We start from the raw sequence: 16080 nt of genomic DNA, 5'->3' as shown, positions 1-16080 counted from the left end.
ATCCTGCCCCAAAGTATGTCCGTGGAGGATTTCTGGATGGGGCTATTGGTGTTAATGTACTGCTCGTGCATCAAAATTCAACACTAACTGTAGATTGGGGGTCAGGGGATTTCACAGAATCATCTCGGTTGGAAAAGCCCTTGAAGATCCTCCAGTCCAACCATGAACCTCACACTGACCGTTCCCAACTCCACCAGATCCCTCAGCGCTGGGTCAACGCGACTCTTCAACCCCTCCAGGGATGGGGACTCCCCCCCTGCCCTGGGCAGCCCATTCCAACGCCCAACAACCCCTTCTGCAAAGAAGTACTTCCTCAGAGCCAGTCTGACCCTGCCCTGGCGCAGCTTGAGGCCATTCCCTCTTGTCCTGGCGCTTGTTCCTTGGTTCAAGAGACTCATCCCCCCTCTCTGCACCCTCCTTTCAGGGAGTTGGAGAGGGCCATGAGGTCTCCCCTCAGCCTCCTCTTCTCCACACTAAACCCCCCCAGTTCCCTCAGCCGCTCCTCGTACGACCTGTGCTCCAGACCCTGCACCAGCTCCGTCGCCCTTCTCTGGACACGCTCGAGTCATTCAATGGCCTTTATGGAGTGAGGGGCCCAAAACTGAACCCACTCATCGAGGGGCGGCCTCACCAGTGCTGAGTCCAGGGGTAAGATCCCTTCCCTGTCCCTGCTGGCCACGCTATTGCTGATACAGGCCAGGATGCCATTGGCCTTCTTGGCCACCTGGGCACACTGCTGGCTCCTGTTCATCCGGCTGTCAATCAACACCCCCAGGTCCCTCTCTGACTGGCAGCTCTCCAGCCACTCCTCCCCAAGCCTGTAGTGCTGCTGGGGGTTGTTGTGGCCCAAGTGCAGCACCCGGCATTTGGCCTTAGTGAAACCCCCCTAGTCAGCCTCAGCCCATCGCTCCAGCCTGTCCAGGTCTCTCTGCAGAGCCTCCCTACCCTCGAGCAGATCAACACTCCCACCCAACTTGGTGTCATCTGCAAACTGACTGAGGGTGCACTTGATCCCCTCGTCTAGATCATCAATAAAGATGTTAAACAGGAGTGGCCCCAAAACCGAGCCCTGGGGGACACCACTCGTGACCGGCCTCCAACTGGATTTAACTCCGTTCACCACAACTCTTTGGGCCCAGCCATTCAGCCAGTTTTTTAGCCAGCAAAGCATATGCCCCTCCAAGCCTCGAGCAGCCAGTTTTGCCAGGAGAATGCTGTGGGAAACAGTGTCAGCAGTTTCACTGCAGAAATGCTGGTTTCCCCTACTCGTCTGATTTCAGTGGCGACCTCATCTTTGCTCCTCTATCTAAATAAACCCCCAAAGCTGACGTGGAACGTTGGGGTGCCTGTTGTAGAGCAGATAACTACACTCCAGTGCCGGCCCCAGCACCCTGCCCTCCTCGCCAAGCCCTCCAGAGCCCCTCACTGCTCCGTGCCATCATCCATCCATCCATCCATCTGTCTGTCCCTGGGATCTCCATGTGTCATTGCAACACGGGGACAAGGCTGGGACCTGGGAGTATCTGCGGGAGCACACACATCTCCAATACTCAACCTGTACTTGCAAGGAAACCACGGCTCTGCTTAGAGAAGAAAAAACCTGATATTTGGTTCATTTTCACCTCTAAGTGCCTTCAACATGAATGTAAGAAGAGGTGGTACCATAAAATGCTATTTAAGAGCCAGTGCTCGTTAAATATTATGCTCAACACAAGTTTTGATTCCCAAATGGAAAGAAGCTTCTGTCTCCTGAAGGAGACAATTTCCAGCAACCCAGCACTTAGGACACACTTCAGGGATTTTGTATTTATTTGGCTTTTTTAGTTCTAACTTTAATTAAAGTTTTAGATTAATGGAAAATCACGCACGGCACCAGCTGGTATTCCATGGGATGGGCTGTGCTTTGCCTCTGGGCTATCACTGCCACCCAGGCTTCACTGAAACCTTTGCTCCTGACTGCGCCGGTACTTCACATTTTGCTTCTAGAGTTGATTTAATAAAATGAGAGGAGCAAGTTTTGTTTGCCAGACAAAGCTATCTTGGAGGCTTTGCAGAAAATATGCTGTCATAGGTGTTAGACAGGGTGCAGGTTTCCCCCCCCTCCCCCTTCTTTGCTCCTTCCCAAACTTCCCCCAGAGCCACCTGCAATTTATTTAGATTCACCAAGAACATCAGAGCTGGAAAAGAGAGATAATGGCGATGCTGGTTGTCCTCCCACGAAATCAGTGCTGCTTCCTGCCAGGCTTGGAGGAGGCTGAGAGGAAAAATGCTGAAGTTTCCCCCCATAAGGGATGAGGAGCAGAGGGTGAGATGGCACCAGCGATGGCTTTAACGGAAAACTGTGGGTGCCCTGTGAATGGCACAGCCCGAAACCATGGGAGGAGGGATCCCCGCTTCAGAGTAAACAACTGTGGCAGAGAATAAGCCCCGCTGAGGATGTTTTCTGCCTGCTTAGTTAATATGCAAAATACCTGGAATGATAATGAATAGCAATAGTGATTCATTAGGAATATTTTGCATTTGCATCATCTTTCTCAAGCTCAAAAAGTGCCTTATAAGCACGAATGGAAGCACAAGATGCTCCCCGGGGATGGAGGGAGGCAGCCTGGCCACAGGCTGACAGGCTGGGGACAATTTTTGGCTGTTTCTGCCCAAGAAACAATTCCTGACGGGGGTGTAGGATGGGGAGGCACGCAAGCAGGACCTGGCATGCTGGTGGTGGGAACCCAAAGATGGAGAAAACTCCATCCCTGGTGCTTTCCTTGCCTGCGTTTTCAGTGGGCTCATGGCTTCAGTGGGCACAGGCTTGTCCTGGCCAAGGACACCCCGTTTATGCTGTTCCTTGCACCCCGATATATGGGTGAACCCCAACAGCTCAGTGGCTGGTGGGGATGGCAGAGCCCCAAACCACCGAGGGGCACCTGCTTGGGGCTTAACTACTCTTCTTCCCTGGGAAAGGAAGAATAGAAGAATAAAAGAGGTTCAGACTGGGCATGGGGAAAAAATGTTTCCCAGAAAGAGTGGTCAGAGAGTGGAATAGGCTGCCCAGGGAGGGGGTGGAGTCCCCATCCCTGGATGTGTTTAAGGGTCGTTTGGATGAGCTGTTGGGGGATGTGGTGTAGGGGAGAACTTTGTAGAGTCGGGCTGAGGGTTGGACTCGATGATCCCAAGGGTCTTTTCCAACCTGAAGGATTCTGTGAAAAGGACAAAAAAAAATCAACCAAAAAAAAAAAAAAACCCACCCAAACCTAAGAATAAATACGGTGTGTTTCAGCGCCTCAAGTGAAGGGAAGGAGGCTGGGGACAGGAGCCTGGCGGGCTCCTGGGGACCCCCCGGGGCGGGGGCTGGGACCGGGAAGGAAAAATATGTATAAAAAAGGGTGGGGTGTTTTTTGGTTTTTTTTAAAAAAGAAGAAGAAGAAGAAAAGCCGACGCAGGCAGTGAGGTAAAACGCGGCTCTCCCCATCCGAGCCCGGCGGGGAGAGGGGCTGGGATAGTCGAGCCGAGGCGAGCCCAGCCTAGCAGCGCCGAGCCCAGCCTAGCAGAGCCGAGCCGCCCCATACCTGAGCGGGGCGCGGCGGAGGCGGAGCGGACCTACCTCCTCCTCCTCCTCCTTCTCCTTCTCCTCCTCCTCCTGCCCCCCCCCCCCCCCCCCCCCCCCGCCCGCCACCGCGCCGTTCTCTTCCCTTCCCCGCGCCCCGGCCGGCGGCGGGTGTAAAGGTCGGTCGGTCGGTCTGTCCGTCCGTCGGTCCGGGGGTCGGTCCAGCGCCCCCATGCCCCCCGCTTAAAGCCCTTCGCTCCGACCATGTCCGCCGCGCAGCTCTACACTAAGGTAAGCGGGGGGGGGATATCAATGTGTGTTTTGGGGGGGGTCTCCCTTGGATTTGGGGGCGGGGGGGGTTGCAGTCGTGGAGGGGACCCACAACTTTCCCCGCACCCCCCGGGACGGTGCATGGGGACCGGAGGGACACCCCCCCCCCCCCCCCCCCCCCAGATTTCACCCCCCACGGGTGAACGGTGTGTCTGGTTTGGGGGGAACTTGGGCCGTGGGTGGAGGTTGTGGCAGCGTTGGCCTCGTCCTCCGTGGGGTCTGTCACCGCAAAGGCACAGCTCAAACGCACTCACCTTCCCCAAATCCTCATAAAATAATTATTTTTCTCCCTCATCATCCTAAAACAATCAGGGTGGAGGGAGAGGAAAAAAAAAAAACCACAACCAACCCAGTCCTTCCAACTGCAGTAACTAACCGAAACGCTCCTGAGGTGCCCAATTCCCAGAGTCTTTTTTTTTTTTTTTTTTTTTTTTTTTAAATACAATCCCTTAATAAATACAATCCCTCGGCAGGGGATGGCTCGAACTCACCCTCTTCCTCACGCAGGCGGGGAAGGGAACATGGCTGATGGCCTGGCAGGGTGCGACGCATCCCTCGGGGTGCCGCTGGGGTGGCCACCAACCGCCCTCCCCGCGGCTTCCCAGAGAGAAACCCAGATTGCCTCCTAAAAAGTCGTGAGAACAGGGAAGCTCGGGTGCCGGTTTCAAAGCAGAGCCTGCGATCTAGACAAGATACTGGTTTGTTGGGGTTTTTTTTAATTATTATTTTGTGGCCGCGGGATAGTTGGGGAGGGCGCAGGGTATCCCTGCTCCTTTGCCTGGGGTTGTGCCCCGCCACAGTTTGGGGCTTTCTGCCCCCCTCCCAGCGAGAGGTTTTGTCCGGATAGATCTGTGCCGATCGACTTGATGAAATTGCTCCTGGTGTGCTACGGGAGATCCGCTCCGTACGGAACGATAACTGATAGGGAGAGAGCCCCTCTCCCTGTGCTCCCCATCTTCCCGAGGCTACCCGGGAGCGCTGCCGGAATCCAGGCGATGGGCTTAGTAAAAGCCATCAATAACTCCAGGCAGGGGCTCATCAAGAAAAGTGCTTGGCTTCGGGATGGTTTTTGCTGAAGGACTGTGAAGTTCCAGCATCATCTACTGTAATAATGAGAATTTTAGTGTTTTAAATTCTACCTGTGACCATGGTCGGCGTGGAGGTGCTGCCAGATTGGCACCAGCCCTCTCAAGGAGCCACTTTTTGTCTCCGTGCCAGTCTCCCGGGCTTAACTTTGCTGCAGATTTCTGCTTCTGTAACTCATTTTGCGGACAGCTCTTATGTAATATTGGGGGTTGCCACTTATTTTTTTGGCCGTTGATATCAAACGGATGCCGGATGAATTGCGAATCTGGCGGCTCCGCCTTTGAACCTGTAGGAATTTAAGAAGCCCTGCTGGATGGAGCAGGGCTGGCTGTGAGCGGGCTGCTCTCCATCCCTTCCAGAGAGAGTTTCAAAAGCAAAGTCTCTGGTTTGGAAAACCTTTTTTCCGTGGAAAAATGGAAGGGGAGGACAAGGAAAGGTGTGGCTAAACTGCTCCGACATGCTGACCACAGCACCTCATCGGATGCGATGGCAAGCATCCCTGGGGAGGAGAGAGGCCGGCAGCAAGCGCTGTGTTATCCCTCTCTCTGGGCTGGTTATAACAACCAGGTTAATTGATTCTTAACTCGCTGATCAAGTCATTAACCTGTGTCATGTTTTTATGCTAACTCAGGTTTCAATTCCTGTTCATCTGTTGAATGGGTGTAAGATGCCTGTTGAGGCGTCGCTTGTGATCCTGTTGCTGTATGGGGACTTTTTGATGAGGCATGGGGATTGGGTGGCAATCTGTGCGTGTGTCGTTGATTTTTAATTCCTTTTTTAGTAACAGCAAAGATTCTGGGTGAGAGCTGGTGTTTCAGCACTGGCCCTTCTGTTTTGCTGGGGGGTGTTTTAGGGACAGGGCTGGTGTGGTCGGTGGTGGGGGCCATGAATGGTGCCTTGAACCCAGATGGGTCATCTGTGGGGCTGAGCACCGGCATTGTGGTCACATTTAGGACTGTCCTACTGGGTCATCTTCTGTGTGGGGCCTCTGTGCCAGCTCTGGGCTTTGAAGCAGCAGGAAGATGCTTCCTATGACTTTGAGTATATAAGAAAAAGAGCAGAGGTGGCTTTAAAAAACCCACCAGCCTTAAGGTGCTGATGGAGATGCCCCTGATGAAGCAGATTTGTTGTTCTCTAGTCTGCTCTTGGAAAGTGTTAAGGAAGGTCCTGGCACTCACTTGCACATTGCCGCTGCACAGATGCAGGCGTTCAGCCCCATGGCCTGTAGGTCTGCTGGGCATTTATAGCTCATGTAGGGTAGAGGCCTCTGAGAGTGTGGTGGGGAGAAGACAACCTGCTGCAGAGGGCTGTCCTGCCCCGAGCAGTTGGGGGTTGATGCACCCTCTGCGCACGGCCGCCAGAAGATGCTCTTCAGGGTAATTGGGCGCAGGGGTGAACAGAGGAAAGGAGGAGGGAAGAGTTGGGGGAGCTTTGGTGGGGTGTTACAGATCAGGAGATGACTTTCCAAGCGTAGAGGTGGGGCCTCCTGGATTGCCTTGTCAGCAGGATGGGGATAAGGATTTTTGAGGGGAGGCGGGCGATCCGGCTCGCTGGAATCAATACATCTGTCTTGCTAAAAGCCTATCGATCCGAGGCGCGGTGTTGCATTAGCACAGCCACAGCGGTACCTCCCTCAGAGTCCTTCCTCCTCCTGCTTGAACCAGGATGAGAGAAACTGCTGGGGAGCTGCTTTGGAGTGGCTGAGGGGGACTTCTCAGGTCCTCCCACCTCTCCTTCCCGCTGGGCTACAACGGGAGCTGCTGGTGTTGTTGTGTAGAGAGCCCTTAACTTCCACTTGATGCTTGCAGAAGATCTCCTGGGACTCTGTGGGACATGTAGTATTTTCTTGGTGTTTAAGTTGGTGCTTGTTAAGCCATGCTGATGAATTTGTTGTGTTAGACTCAGCGCTGCCCTGAGGAGCACTTAAAGTGGAGAGGAACCCATCCTGGAAACACCAGCAGCTGTGAGTTGCTGTTGGAGGCCGTCTCCATGTGACATCTCACCTGTGCCCCTTGAAGAGCAGGGATGACCGGTGCTTAATAGCCCCTATCAAACAAGATAATTAACAGCTCTGCCTAATTATGAGCATGAGAGTAGTTCCAGAACTGCATCAACCTTTAAGCACGTAGGACTCCACCTGGGTAAACAGTTACAGGGAGATCATTATAATACTCTCCTCACTTCTGATGTGGTACCTGGGGACTTTGGGATTATCTGGCTGTGGGTTTTATTTTGTTGTGGAAGAAAACAGGAATTTAGTGTGACTTGTGTCCCAGAGGAAGAGGAGCTGTATGGTAAAGGGTGCAGCCCGGGTCCTGGAGCTGTTGGCACTGGTGTGTGGAAGAGGATTAGGGGAGGTAGTGGCATCGAGGACTCCCACTTGCAAAAACCAGTTCCAGAGGGAGAACTGGTAGAGCTTTGCCTAACCTGTGTATTGCCCAGTGTCCTTCTAAGGCTGCCTGAAGCTGGTCCTGCTCCTGCTGTGTCCCTGGGGTTGCTGCTGGAGCAGAGTGATGGGACCTGCCCGGCCAAACTGGTTGCAGCTGCAAAGGGGAGTTTCTCAAACCTTATTTCACTGAAGCAGGAGGCAAAGGCTGTGGGAAAAAAAGAAAAACCAGACTGCATGCAGTGCTCTTTACTTCCTCTCCAGCCAGAGCCCTCCAAAGAAACCTGTTGCTGATGCAGCTAAACTCCGGCCAAGGTAACCGCAGTCCAATCCCCGTAAGCCTGTGCAGATGCCAGCATTACTCTGTAAGGAGATAACGGGGACATTCTGCTCCTCTGAGCCGGGTGCTGGGCAGGATGGAGGGAGGACACGGCCCCTGGAAGATGCCATCTCCAGCAACGGTTTCATTTGCAGCATTAAACTGGAGATTAGACTCGTTTGCGTGGCTAGCCTTTGTTATTGTAAGGTGAAGCTCTTCCTATTACTAAAACAAATATAATTGCTTTTGCTTCTGGATGTTCTGGTCTCTTAAAGGTATTTCTTAAAATATGTTAATTTAAGTGTAGCCTCTGAACCTCATGCAAAATAGTTTTTCTGCCAGGCGAGGGAATAAGCTGTGCCTTCCTGCTCCTGGAGTGTTGTGGAGCTCGAGATACACTCTTCGGAAGGATTGCGAGCTCTGGAGGAGTAAGAAACCAGGGTATTTCTTTCTTTTTTAATTTTTTTTTTCCTCCCATTGTGCAAAGTGACTGTTACTTGCCAAGTAATTTTTTTTTGGTAGACGATAGAACTTAATGCATTAAAAAAATCCTCTTCTAATGGCTAGAGTTGGGTATAGAAATCTCTCTGGTTTTCACTTCAAGTTGTTGTATTAAATAAAGTAGCTGGAATGAATTGGTGGTTTCTGACCCTGGGGAGAAACTCTTCAAAAGTGAATAAATATTGCCAGTGTGATCACACACTGAGTGAATGAATTGGCATAAACCTTCTGGCATAAAACACTCTGGCATTTCTGAAAGTGATTTATTCTTCAAGGCTCAGGGAGGATTCATCCTTAGTGGGTGCCTGTGTGCTGGTTTGGGGTTGAGGAGTAGCTGGGAAGGAGAGAGAAGATTTTCTGTCTGTTGTGTAGAAAAAGTTTCTGTGAATAAAAGTGAGGGACAGGGAGAACTTGGGGTTCAGTCCCAGGACATCCATGGGACCTCTGCTGCAGAGCTCCTGAACCTTGTCTCTGCCATTTGCAGCTGCTTTTAGGAAAAGCAGGTTATACTCAAAGGTTTTTTTTGTTGGTTTTTTTTTTTTTTTCCTAGTTTATTTTAGATGAGTCTGGGTTATGTCACAAAGGGCAGGGACAGCTTGGAGGCCACACTGGGATTTTTCTTTAAAGATGGGGCTGTCTTGCTGAAGGAGCCGGATCCGCTGGCATCCCTGGTCTCCTCCTGATCCCGCCTTGTCATTAGCTGTCATTGTGGAGAAAAAAAACCCACTGAAATGTAAAATATAATTGCCTCAGCTGGGGACCGTGCTGAGGGCATGGCCACCTTCCCAGCAGCTCAGGGACCTCCTCTGCTTCCCGGGATGGCACCGAGGAGAGAAAAGCAAAGCCAAACTTGGGGGGTTTAAATACTGTAAAGTCTACTGGTTATATGGCCTAGAGTAGGTGCAAGGAAGGTGAGAGATGGGTACTGGTGGCTTCGTGGGCATTTCCTTCCATCAACGGGCAGGAGATGGCTGGAGTTTGCCCTGTGCTCTCCTGGCGCTGTGCAGATGCTTATCCTGCTGGGGTCTTTGTGATGCAAAAATAGCGGTGTTTTCTTTTCTGTTGGTGCAAATGTTCATCTCAGTTGTGTATTTAATAGCACCTGTGTTGGTGTTAGACCAGAGCCACTGAGCTAAGGAACATGGAGCTCAGTGCAGGTGCTTAATGACTCCAGCAGGGCTTAATTAGCTGGGTTCCTGCTTTATGTCCTCTTGCTGGTTGGGATTAGTCAACTTGCCTTTTATAAAAATTAAGAATTCCTGCCTTGATACTGCTTTAAGGGTGTGAAATTGCAGGGGGACAACCCCAATGCACACCAGTGGCAGCGATTTGCTGAGTGAACTCGAGGGTGAAGGATGGAAACCTGGGGACAGCAGAGGGTCCAGAGCCCAAGGCAGCGTGTGGCTTGTGCTGGTTCTTGTGGGATGGGATGGGATGAATTGGTCCTACCCTTTTTACCCTAAGGAAGGAGTTTAACCGAGGGTATTTGTCACAGGCAGCCTGGCTGCTGTTGAGGGGTGTGTTTACAGGGGAGGATTTTTGCTTTGTTAGTCTTCTCTGCTGTCAGGAACCCAATGTAGAAAATAATAACCCTGAATGTGAATGCATGTGTCCCTTCTAATGACCAAGAAAGAAGGCTCTGTATGTTTTTATCTGTGTTTTTCTCTCTCTATATATATGTTTGAAGGTGATCTTAGTTACCACAATGCAATACAGTTCTAGGCACGTTGGACTTCTAAATTTACACACCGGTTAGTTTGTAGCTCTCGCCAAAAAAAAAGGAATAGTGTACCCTTACTGCGATAGGTTTCTCCTGTGGTTTCCTTCCCGGACAACTAACTTGAGTGTGAAGGTGGACTTTGGACCTTGTGAGTTAGTCAGCGGTGTAATAAACAGCAGGTAGTGTAGGTGAAGCCCTGAGTTGTTTTTTTTTGTGGTGTTACTGTCTGCTCTTTGACCCGTTCTGCAAACAGAAGCATTTCACGGCAGTTAAAGGAATATCAGCATGAACTACAATTCAGGTCAGGAAAAGGACTGCTTTTATTGCAGTAAAACCTTAAGCTTTGGCAGACATCTGAACTGTTTGCAAAACATTTTAGCGAAGAATCTGCTGTTTAGCAAAACTGAAGAAATTCCCTGTGAGCTTCCTGGGTCTTGAGTTGGTTGTGCAAAGCAATTGCCCTTGTTTGCCTCCGGCCCACTGTAAGACACATCTTTTGGGGTTGGGTTGGGTTTTGACTTAGCCTGATCCTCCAGAAATGAGAAGAGACCTGTCCAGAGATGGTGGCATGGCTGGGGAGGACTAGGGGTGGGTGGGTGGTGGGCTTCCTCGTTTGAACGCTCTTTAACGTGATGCCCAGGTCACAGTAAACTCAGCGGTTTTACTAATGAGGCTATTAAGACTTTGGTATTTCTGCTCTTTGCCTTTCCTGCGGTATCCAGAAGGTTTGGAGAGGAACACCCCTCCAGGGAAGAGCCCGCAGCCTGGAAATGTGACCTTTTCTCCAGCAGTGCTCTCCTTTTGTCCTTGATTTGTCCATGTTCAAAGTGTTCTCCAGCCAACTGAAACCTGCGAGTCATGGAAATGGGTTAAACATGTCAAAGGCTGGACTATAGGAGTAGCAACATAGGTCTATAAACCCTTGCTATAAGGAATGCAAGCCCTTAATTTGCAGGGTATGGCCCCAAACCTGTGGGTCGGTGCAGGGTGGTGGGATGGTGGTGCAGCTCCTTTGGGATCACGTGGTCCCAACCCACCGTGCCACCATCTTTCACCACTTCTAACCAAATCGTGTTTGATTTTTTTTTTTTTAAAACAATATTTATTTATTTATTTTCTCCTCCACAAGCAGTGGGTTTTTTTTTTTCAGTACTGGCTTTTACTTCCCCGCGCTTGTCCCTGTGAAGCTGGTGGTGCTGTTAGGACTTTCAGACCCCGCTCTGGCAATTAGCAGATCACCAACAATACCCTGTAACATGTCTTTCTGCCCTCCCCAACTCTATTTATGGTGCAGGGCAGGTTGTAGGATACCTTGGCTATGTCCTCCTTAACGCATGGCCATCTCCTCCTTCTTCAGTCTGTGTTTCATGTTCCCTGTGGGCATTGGTGGTGGTACCAGTGGGGTGGTTTTGTGTCTTCTGGGTGCTTGGTGTTGGTGTGCTTTGTGGTAATGTGGCTTGGCTCCTCAATAGGAGATGTGTGCTGTGTCCACCTTTTGGATGTTACAGCTTAGCTCTTCCTTGAGAACGTTTTCTTCATGCTTGAGGTTAACCAACCCTTCCAGCTGATGACTGCTTCCCATCCTGCTGAACCACGGGCAGCCCCGTGGGGCTGGTGCGCTCCATGAAGGGATATGTTTCACTTGGTGACTCCATCAAGGTGTGGAGCCAATGCTTAAACCCAGCTAATCCATACCTTCACTCTTCCCTTGAGTCATCACCCAAGCTCCTTTGTGATAGTCCCGCCAAGGTGTGAGGTGCTGGTAGGATGTGCTAACCACCATTTACAGGGCTGTTGGGAGCAGGATGTGTTGTGGATGAATCATGGCCACTACTTATCGAAATGACACGTTACATCTCAGGGACGTGTCCTGGCGAGTCACTGTTCTTCAAAGAATAAAGACCCTTAGTATATTTAAAGATGGCTTTTAAAAATCACGGGGGACGGTGGTGGGTATGTCCGGTTTCTTCTGAAAGCCCTGCAGGGATGATTTCAGGTGGCTCAGGCAAACCTCCAGCTGCCAAATCCCCGAGCAGGCTGGACATCAGCAGGCAGCTGGGGCTACTGACATATGTCTTAGCAAATGAGTATTGAAAACTGTTTAAAAAAGAAAAAAAAAAAAAGTTAAAAATCCCCTGGTCCCTGTGCCTGCTGTGAAGCTGGTCCTTGGTGCTACGCCCCCAGCGAGCAGAAAGTTGGTGTAAGCATATCTCAAGGCAGCAAGTGGATGCAGAGATACAGAGATGATGGAAGCTATAATTTTCAATCTAATTAAGCTGAGTAACTCCCTTGTGGATTTATGCTTCTTAATTACTTTGAGCCCTGCTAACATGGGTGCTGTGGGTATTGCTGTTTTTTGGGCAGCGAGTGTGATGTCCAGCTGTGGCAGAGGATCGGTACCCACTGGGTGCTTTGGGGATGGCATGGGTCTCGGTCAAGGAGACTTAATCTCCTGGTGGGGTGGGGATGGAGAGCTGGAGGTGGCTTTCATGTGGCAGTACTGGACTACTGTGGTCTTGGATAGATCTCACATCTCTTGGTAAAACCATGTGTCCTGATTTAGAGGCAAGGTGGAGGTGCAGGAGAAGGTCCTGCTCTGGACCCACATGGACCTCAGTGTGAGGTAGATGTGTGTTGCCTATTGGTGTTGCTCTCACCAGCCTTTCCCCTGCTCGTGGAGTGCCTGTTTCTCGCCTACCTCATGCCTGCTTTCACCACCATGTTCAGTGGGAATAAATAAAATAACGAAGGAAATGAAAGACCAAGTGCCACTCATCCAGCATTTGCACGGTGTCTCATGTCACCGTGCTGTCCCCTGTCTTTCCTGTCTCCATCTGGGCTTGTAAGAAATCGCTTCTCTGCTGAGATAGACCTGCACTACCAACAAGGCATGTTTTGACTGAAGCAAGGCCTTTGACACCACTGAAAAGCTCTTCTGGAAGCCCTGGCTGCACGCACGGGGTGTGAACATCTCACAGAATCACAGAATCATCTCGGTTGGAAAAGCCCTTGAAGCTCCTCCAGTCCAACCATGAACCTCACACTGACCGTTCCCAACTCCACCAGATCCCTCAGTGCTGGGTCAACGCGACTCTTCAACCCCTCCAGGGATGGGGACTCCCCCCCTGCCCTGGGCAGCCCATTCCAACGCCCAACAACCCCTTCTGCAAAGAAATCCTTCCTAAGAGCCAGTCTGACCCTGCCCTGGCGCAGCTTGAGGCCATTCCCTCTTGGCCTGGCACTGGTTCCTTGGCTCAAGAGACTCATCCCCCCTCTCTGCACCCTCCTTTCAGGGAGTTGCAGAGGGCCATGAGGTCTCCCCTCAGCCTCCTCTTCTCCACACTAAACCCCCCCAGTTCCCTCAGCCGCTCCCCATCAGACCTGTGCTCCAGACCCTGCACCAGCTCCGTTGCCCTTCTCTGGACACGCTCGAGTCATTCAATGGCCTTTTTGGAGTGAGGGGCCCAAAACTGAACCCACTCATCGAGGGGCGGCCTCACCAGTGCCGAGTCCAGGGGTAAGATCCCTTCCCTGTCCCTGCTGGCCACGCTAGTGCTGATCTCACTTGGGGGATGGTGTCTGCAGGAGCTTCCCTACTCTGAATACTGGGGTTTTCTCCCCCAATCCCTGGTGTTAGAGATGCAATTTGCTTTTCCTCTCCCGCTTGGCTGTGGCAGCTGAAGTGCAGCTGGGGACGAGTTGTTTGTGGCTGGATGGCTCTCGGGGGACTGAGGTCCCTGGGTGAGGGACTCTGTTTTGAGCTGGACCTGCCCTTGGCTCTCCCGCAGCGTGTGTTTTATGGCCCTGGGTGTTATAAAGACCCTGGTCAGAGAGATAGGAAGGTCATGGCTCGCTTCTGTAGAGCCTAGAAATACCAGGTTTGAAATTGCTTGCTCTGTTTTCTTTCTACTTGTTTTCTTTTCTCTTTTCCTTTCTAAAGCCTTTGTTTTTGTTTGGACCCTGGCCCAGCGAGGTGATAACTCATTCCTATGCCCTGCCGTGGAGCTCTTAAATAAAATACTTCCCTCTTAAGGGAAAAAAAAAAAAAGAGGAGGGGGAAAAAAAATAATAATCTGAATTCCACAAAATATTGATGCTCACAGTTAAAGGGCTGGTATTTTGGTGTGGCTGGAGGCAGGAACAACTGTGGGTTTCAGCCTCGCAACGCTGCTGCTGCCCTGGGGGTGATTTTGGCTGCCCGGCCCCTCGCCTGCTCGCTGGGAGCTTCTTTGAAGCCTCGTGTGCTCTTGTCATGCCAAAATAAACTTGGAGTTGAGGCTGTCGGAGCTAATCTTCATCCTTTCACGCTTTGCCCTGCGCACTGCTGGTTTGGCGAGCGATGGCTGTGCTTGCACCCACTTATGTTAAGGGAAATCCCTCCCCGGTGTGGGAGCGTGGGGACCATCCCTGTGATGCCAGATGGACACGAGCGGTGCTGCCCAGCTTTGAGAAACCAGAAATATCCATTTGCTCAACCCTCAAGGTGGGTTCAAATCATCTTGAGGAGCAAAACTTCCTTCAGTTGGCCTTTCAGCACCCAGCACTCCATGCTGGAGAAGACGGGGTGACTGAGGCTGCTTTGGGCTGTGCAACTTCTTGCAGTCCCCAAAGACCAAGCTGCGAGCAGGCTTTTCCTTCCCAGGTGCTGCTGCACCACCATTTCCATCACAAAGTCCAGCATCAGGCAGAAAAAACACTGATCTTGCCCTAATGCAGCTTCCCTGGAGCCCCTCTTTTTGTCCAAGGAACAGTGCGGTGCAGAATGAAGTTTTTTTTTTTTTTTTAAATCTATTCTCAGAATATTCTGTTTGGCAATGCCAATAAGTCTGCAGACTCTCTGAGATGTCACTGTTTTTATTTATATTATTTTAATTTATTTTTTATTTCTAACTGCAAGAGGTGCTGTCTCCTGGCAGTCTTTGCTCTGGTACAAAGTTTCAGCGCTTGAAGGTCACGTGAAGTAAATCAGCAGAATGTAAACACTGCTGTTGCTTGCTGAACTTTGCCTGGATCTCATCTAATCACCAATCTGATTAATACTTAGGAGCTCCAAGTCTTTTTTTTTCTCCTGCGGGGAGGGAGCTCAGCCCCAGCTCCAGTCCCTGGGGCAGCGCTTGTCCCAGCTGAGGATCTTCCAGGGGTCTCAACATCCTTCTGCTCCAAAGGATGATATTTTTGAATGCTTTGGATAGAAATTGTGCCTGAGCAATCACTTGCTGTTATATCCCAATTTTAAATGGTATTTTCTTTTTTGAATAGCAGGTTTACTGTTTTTTTCTCCTTTTTCTTTTTAGTCTCAGATGGCTCTGCTTTAATCTTCAATCCCCAAATTTAGGCTCTCGCTAATCTCCAGCACGATGGTTTTGGGTGTCCATGTGCAAAGAGCAGACTGGATGTTGTGGCTAATAGAAAATCCCCAGGACTTTAGCACATAGAAATGTTTTTAACTCTCGGACCACGCAGTTCATAAGTTAGGTTTCCTCCTTTTAGCAACTCTGAAGGCAGTTTCTTGTCTCTACGCATTCAGTACTAAAAGCTGGACGCTTCTAAAAGAAAAATCTTCCAACAAACCAATTTAATTTCCCTCCGTCATATTTTGGGGACAATCTGTTGGCGACTATTTTATCCAGCGGGCCATCTCTTGGCTTATAACGCTCTTTGATGTGGCTCATTCAGGGGAAAAATGGCATTACACACTACCTCAATCACTCAGATGTCGGAGAGGATATCGTGTTTGACTACTCAGGGGAAATTTGGGAAGATTTAGTAATGCTAGGAGACATGACCCACTTTCAGATAAACGCTTTTCAGACAGTAGAGGTTGTGCTACGTGGTGGGGGAGGGAGCAACACTGACAGGGTAGAAATAATTAATAATTATTTATAATTTTTAAATTTTATTGTGCTGACCCTTTCCCAGGTTCAGGGTGGGTTTGATTTATTTTTCTGTTTGTTGGGGTTTTTTTTTTGTGGTGGTTGGTTTGTTGGTCGGTTTGTTGGTTTTTTTTTTTTAGAAAAAGAAAATGCTGGCACTAACTGATTTTCAACAAATCTGTGTTATCTGGAGATAACTATCCCTGGGCTGTGGATGCCCGTCACCTTTGGGATGCTCCCTTGGGCACAGGGGGTGGCTGATGGGTGTTGTGATGGAGGGTGTTGGGAGCTGTGGTCTGGCACCATGTGGCTCTGGTGACCAGT

The 16080-nt window shown here is 50.5% G+C and overlaps 1 protein-coding gene across 1 annotated transcript in view; it reads left to right on the top strand.

Moving 5' to 3' along the window:
* Positions 1 to 3612: 3612 nt before the first annotated feature.
* MYO5B (myosin VB) overlaps positions 3613 to 16080 on the top strand; it is a 166715-nt gene continuing 154247 nt past the window's right edge. Inside the window, exon 1 of the mRNA XM_074855854.1 lies at positions 3613 to 3832. Within this exon, the coding sequence (XP_074711955.1) occupies positions 3806 to 3832 (27 nt within the window). The 5' untranslated portion in view covers positions 3613 to 3805. The remainder of the gene's footprint in view (positions 3833 to 16080) is intronic.

This window comes from Strix uralensis, chromosome Z (assembly GCF_047716275.1).
Source record: "Strix uralensis isolate ZFMK-TIS-50842 chromosome Z, bStrUra1, whole genome shotgun sequence".
NCBI lineage: Eukaryota > Metazoa > Chordata > Aves > Strigiformes > Strigidae > Strix > Strix uralensis.
Note: the sequence above shows the minus strand (reverse complement) of the source record. Positions and strands in the feature narration are given on the sequence as shown.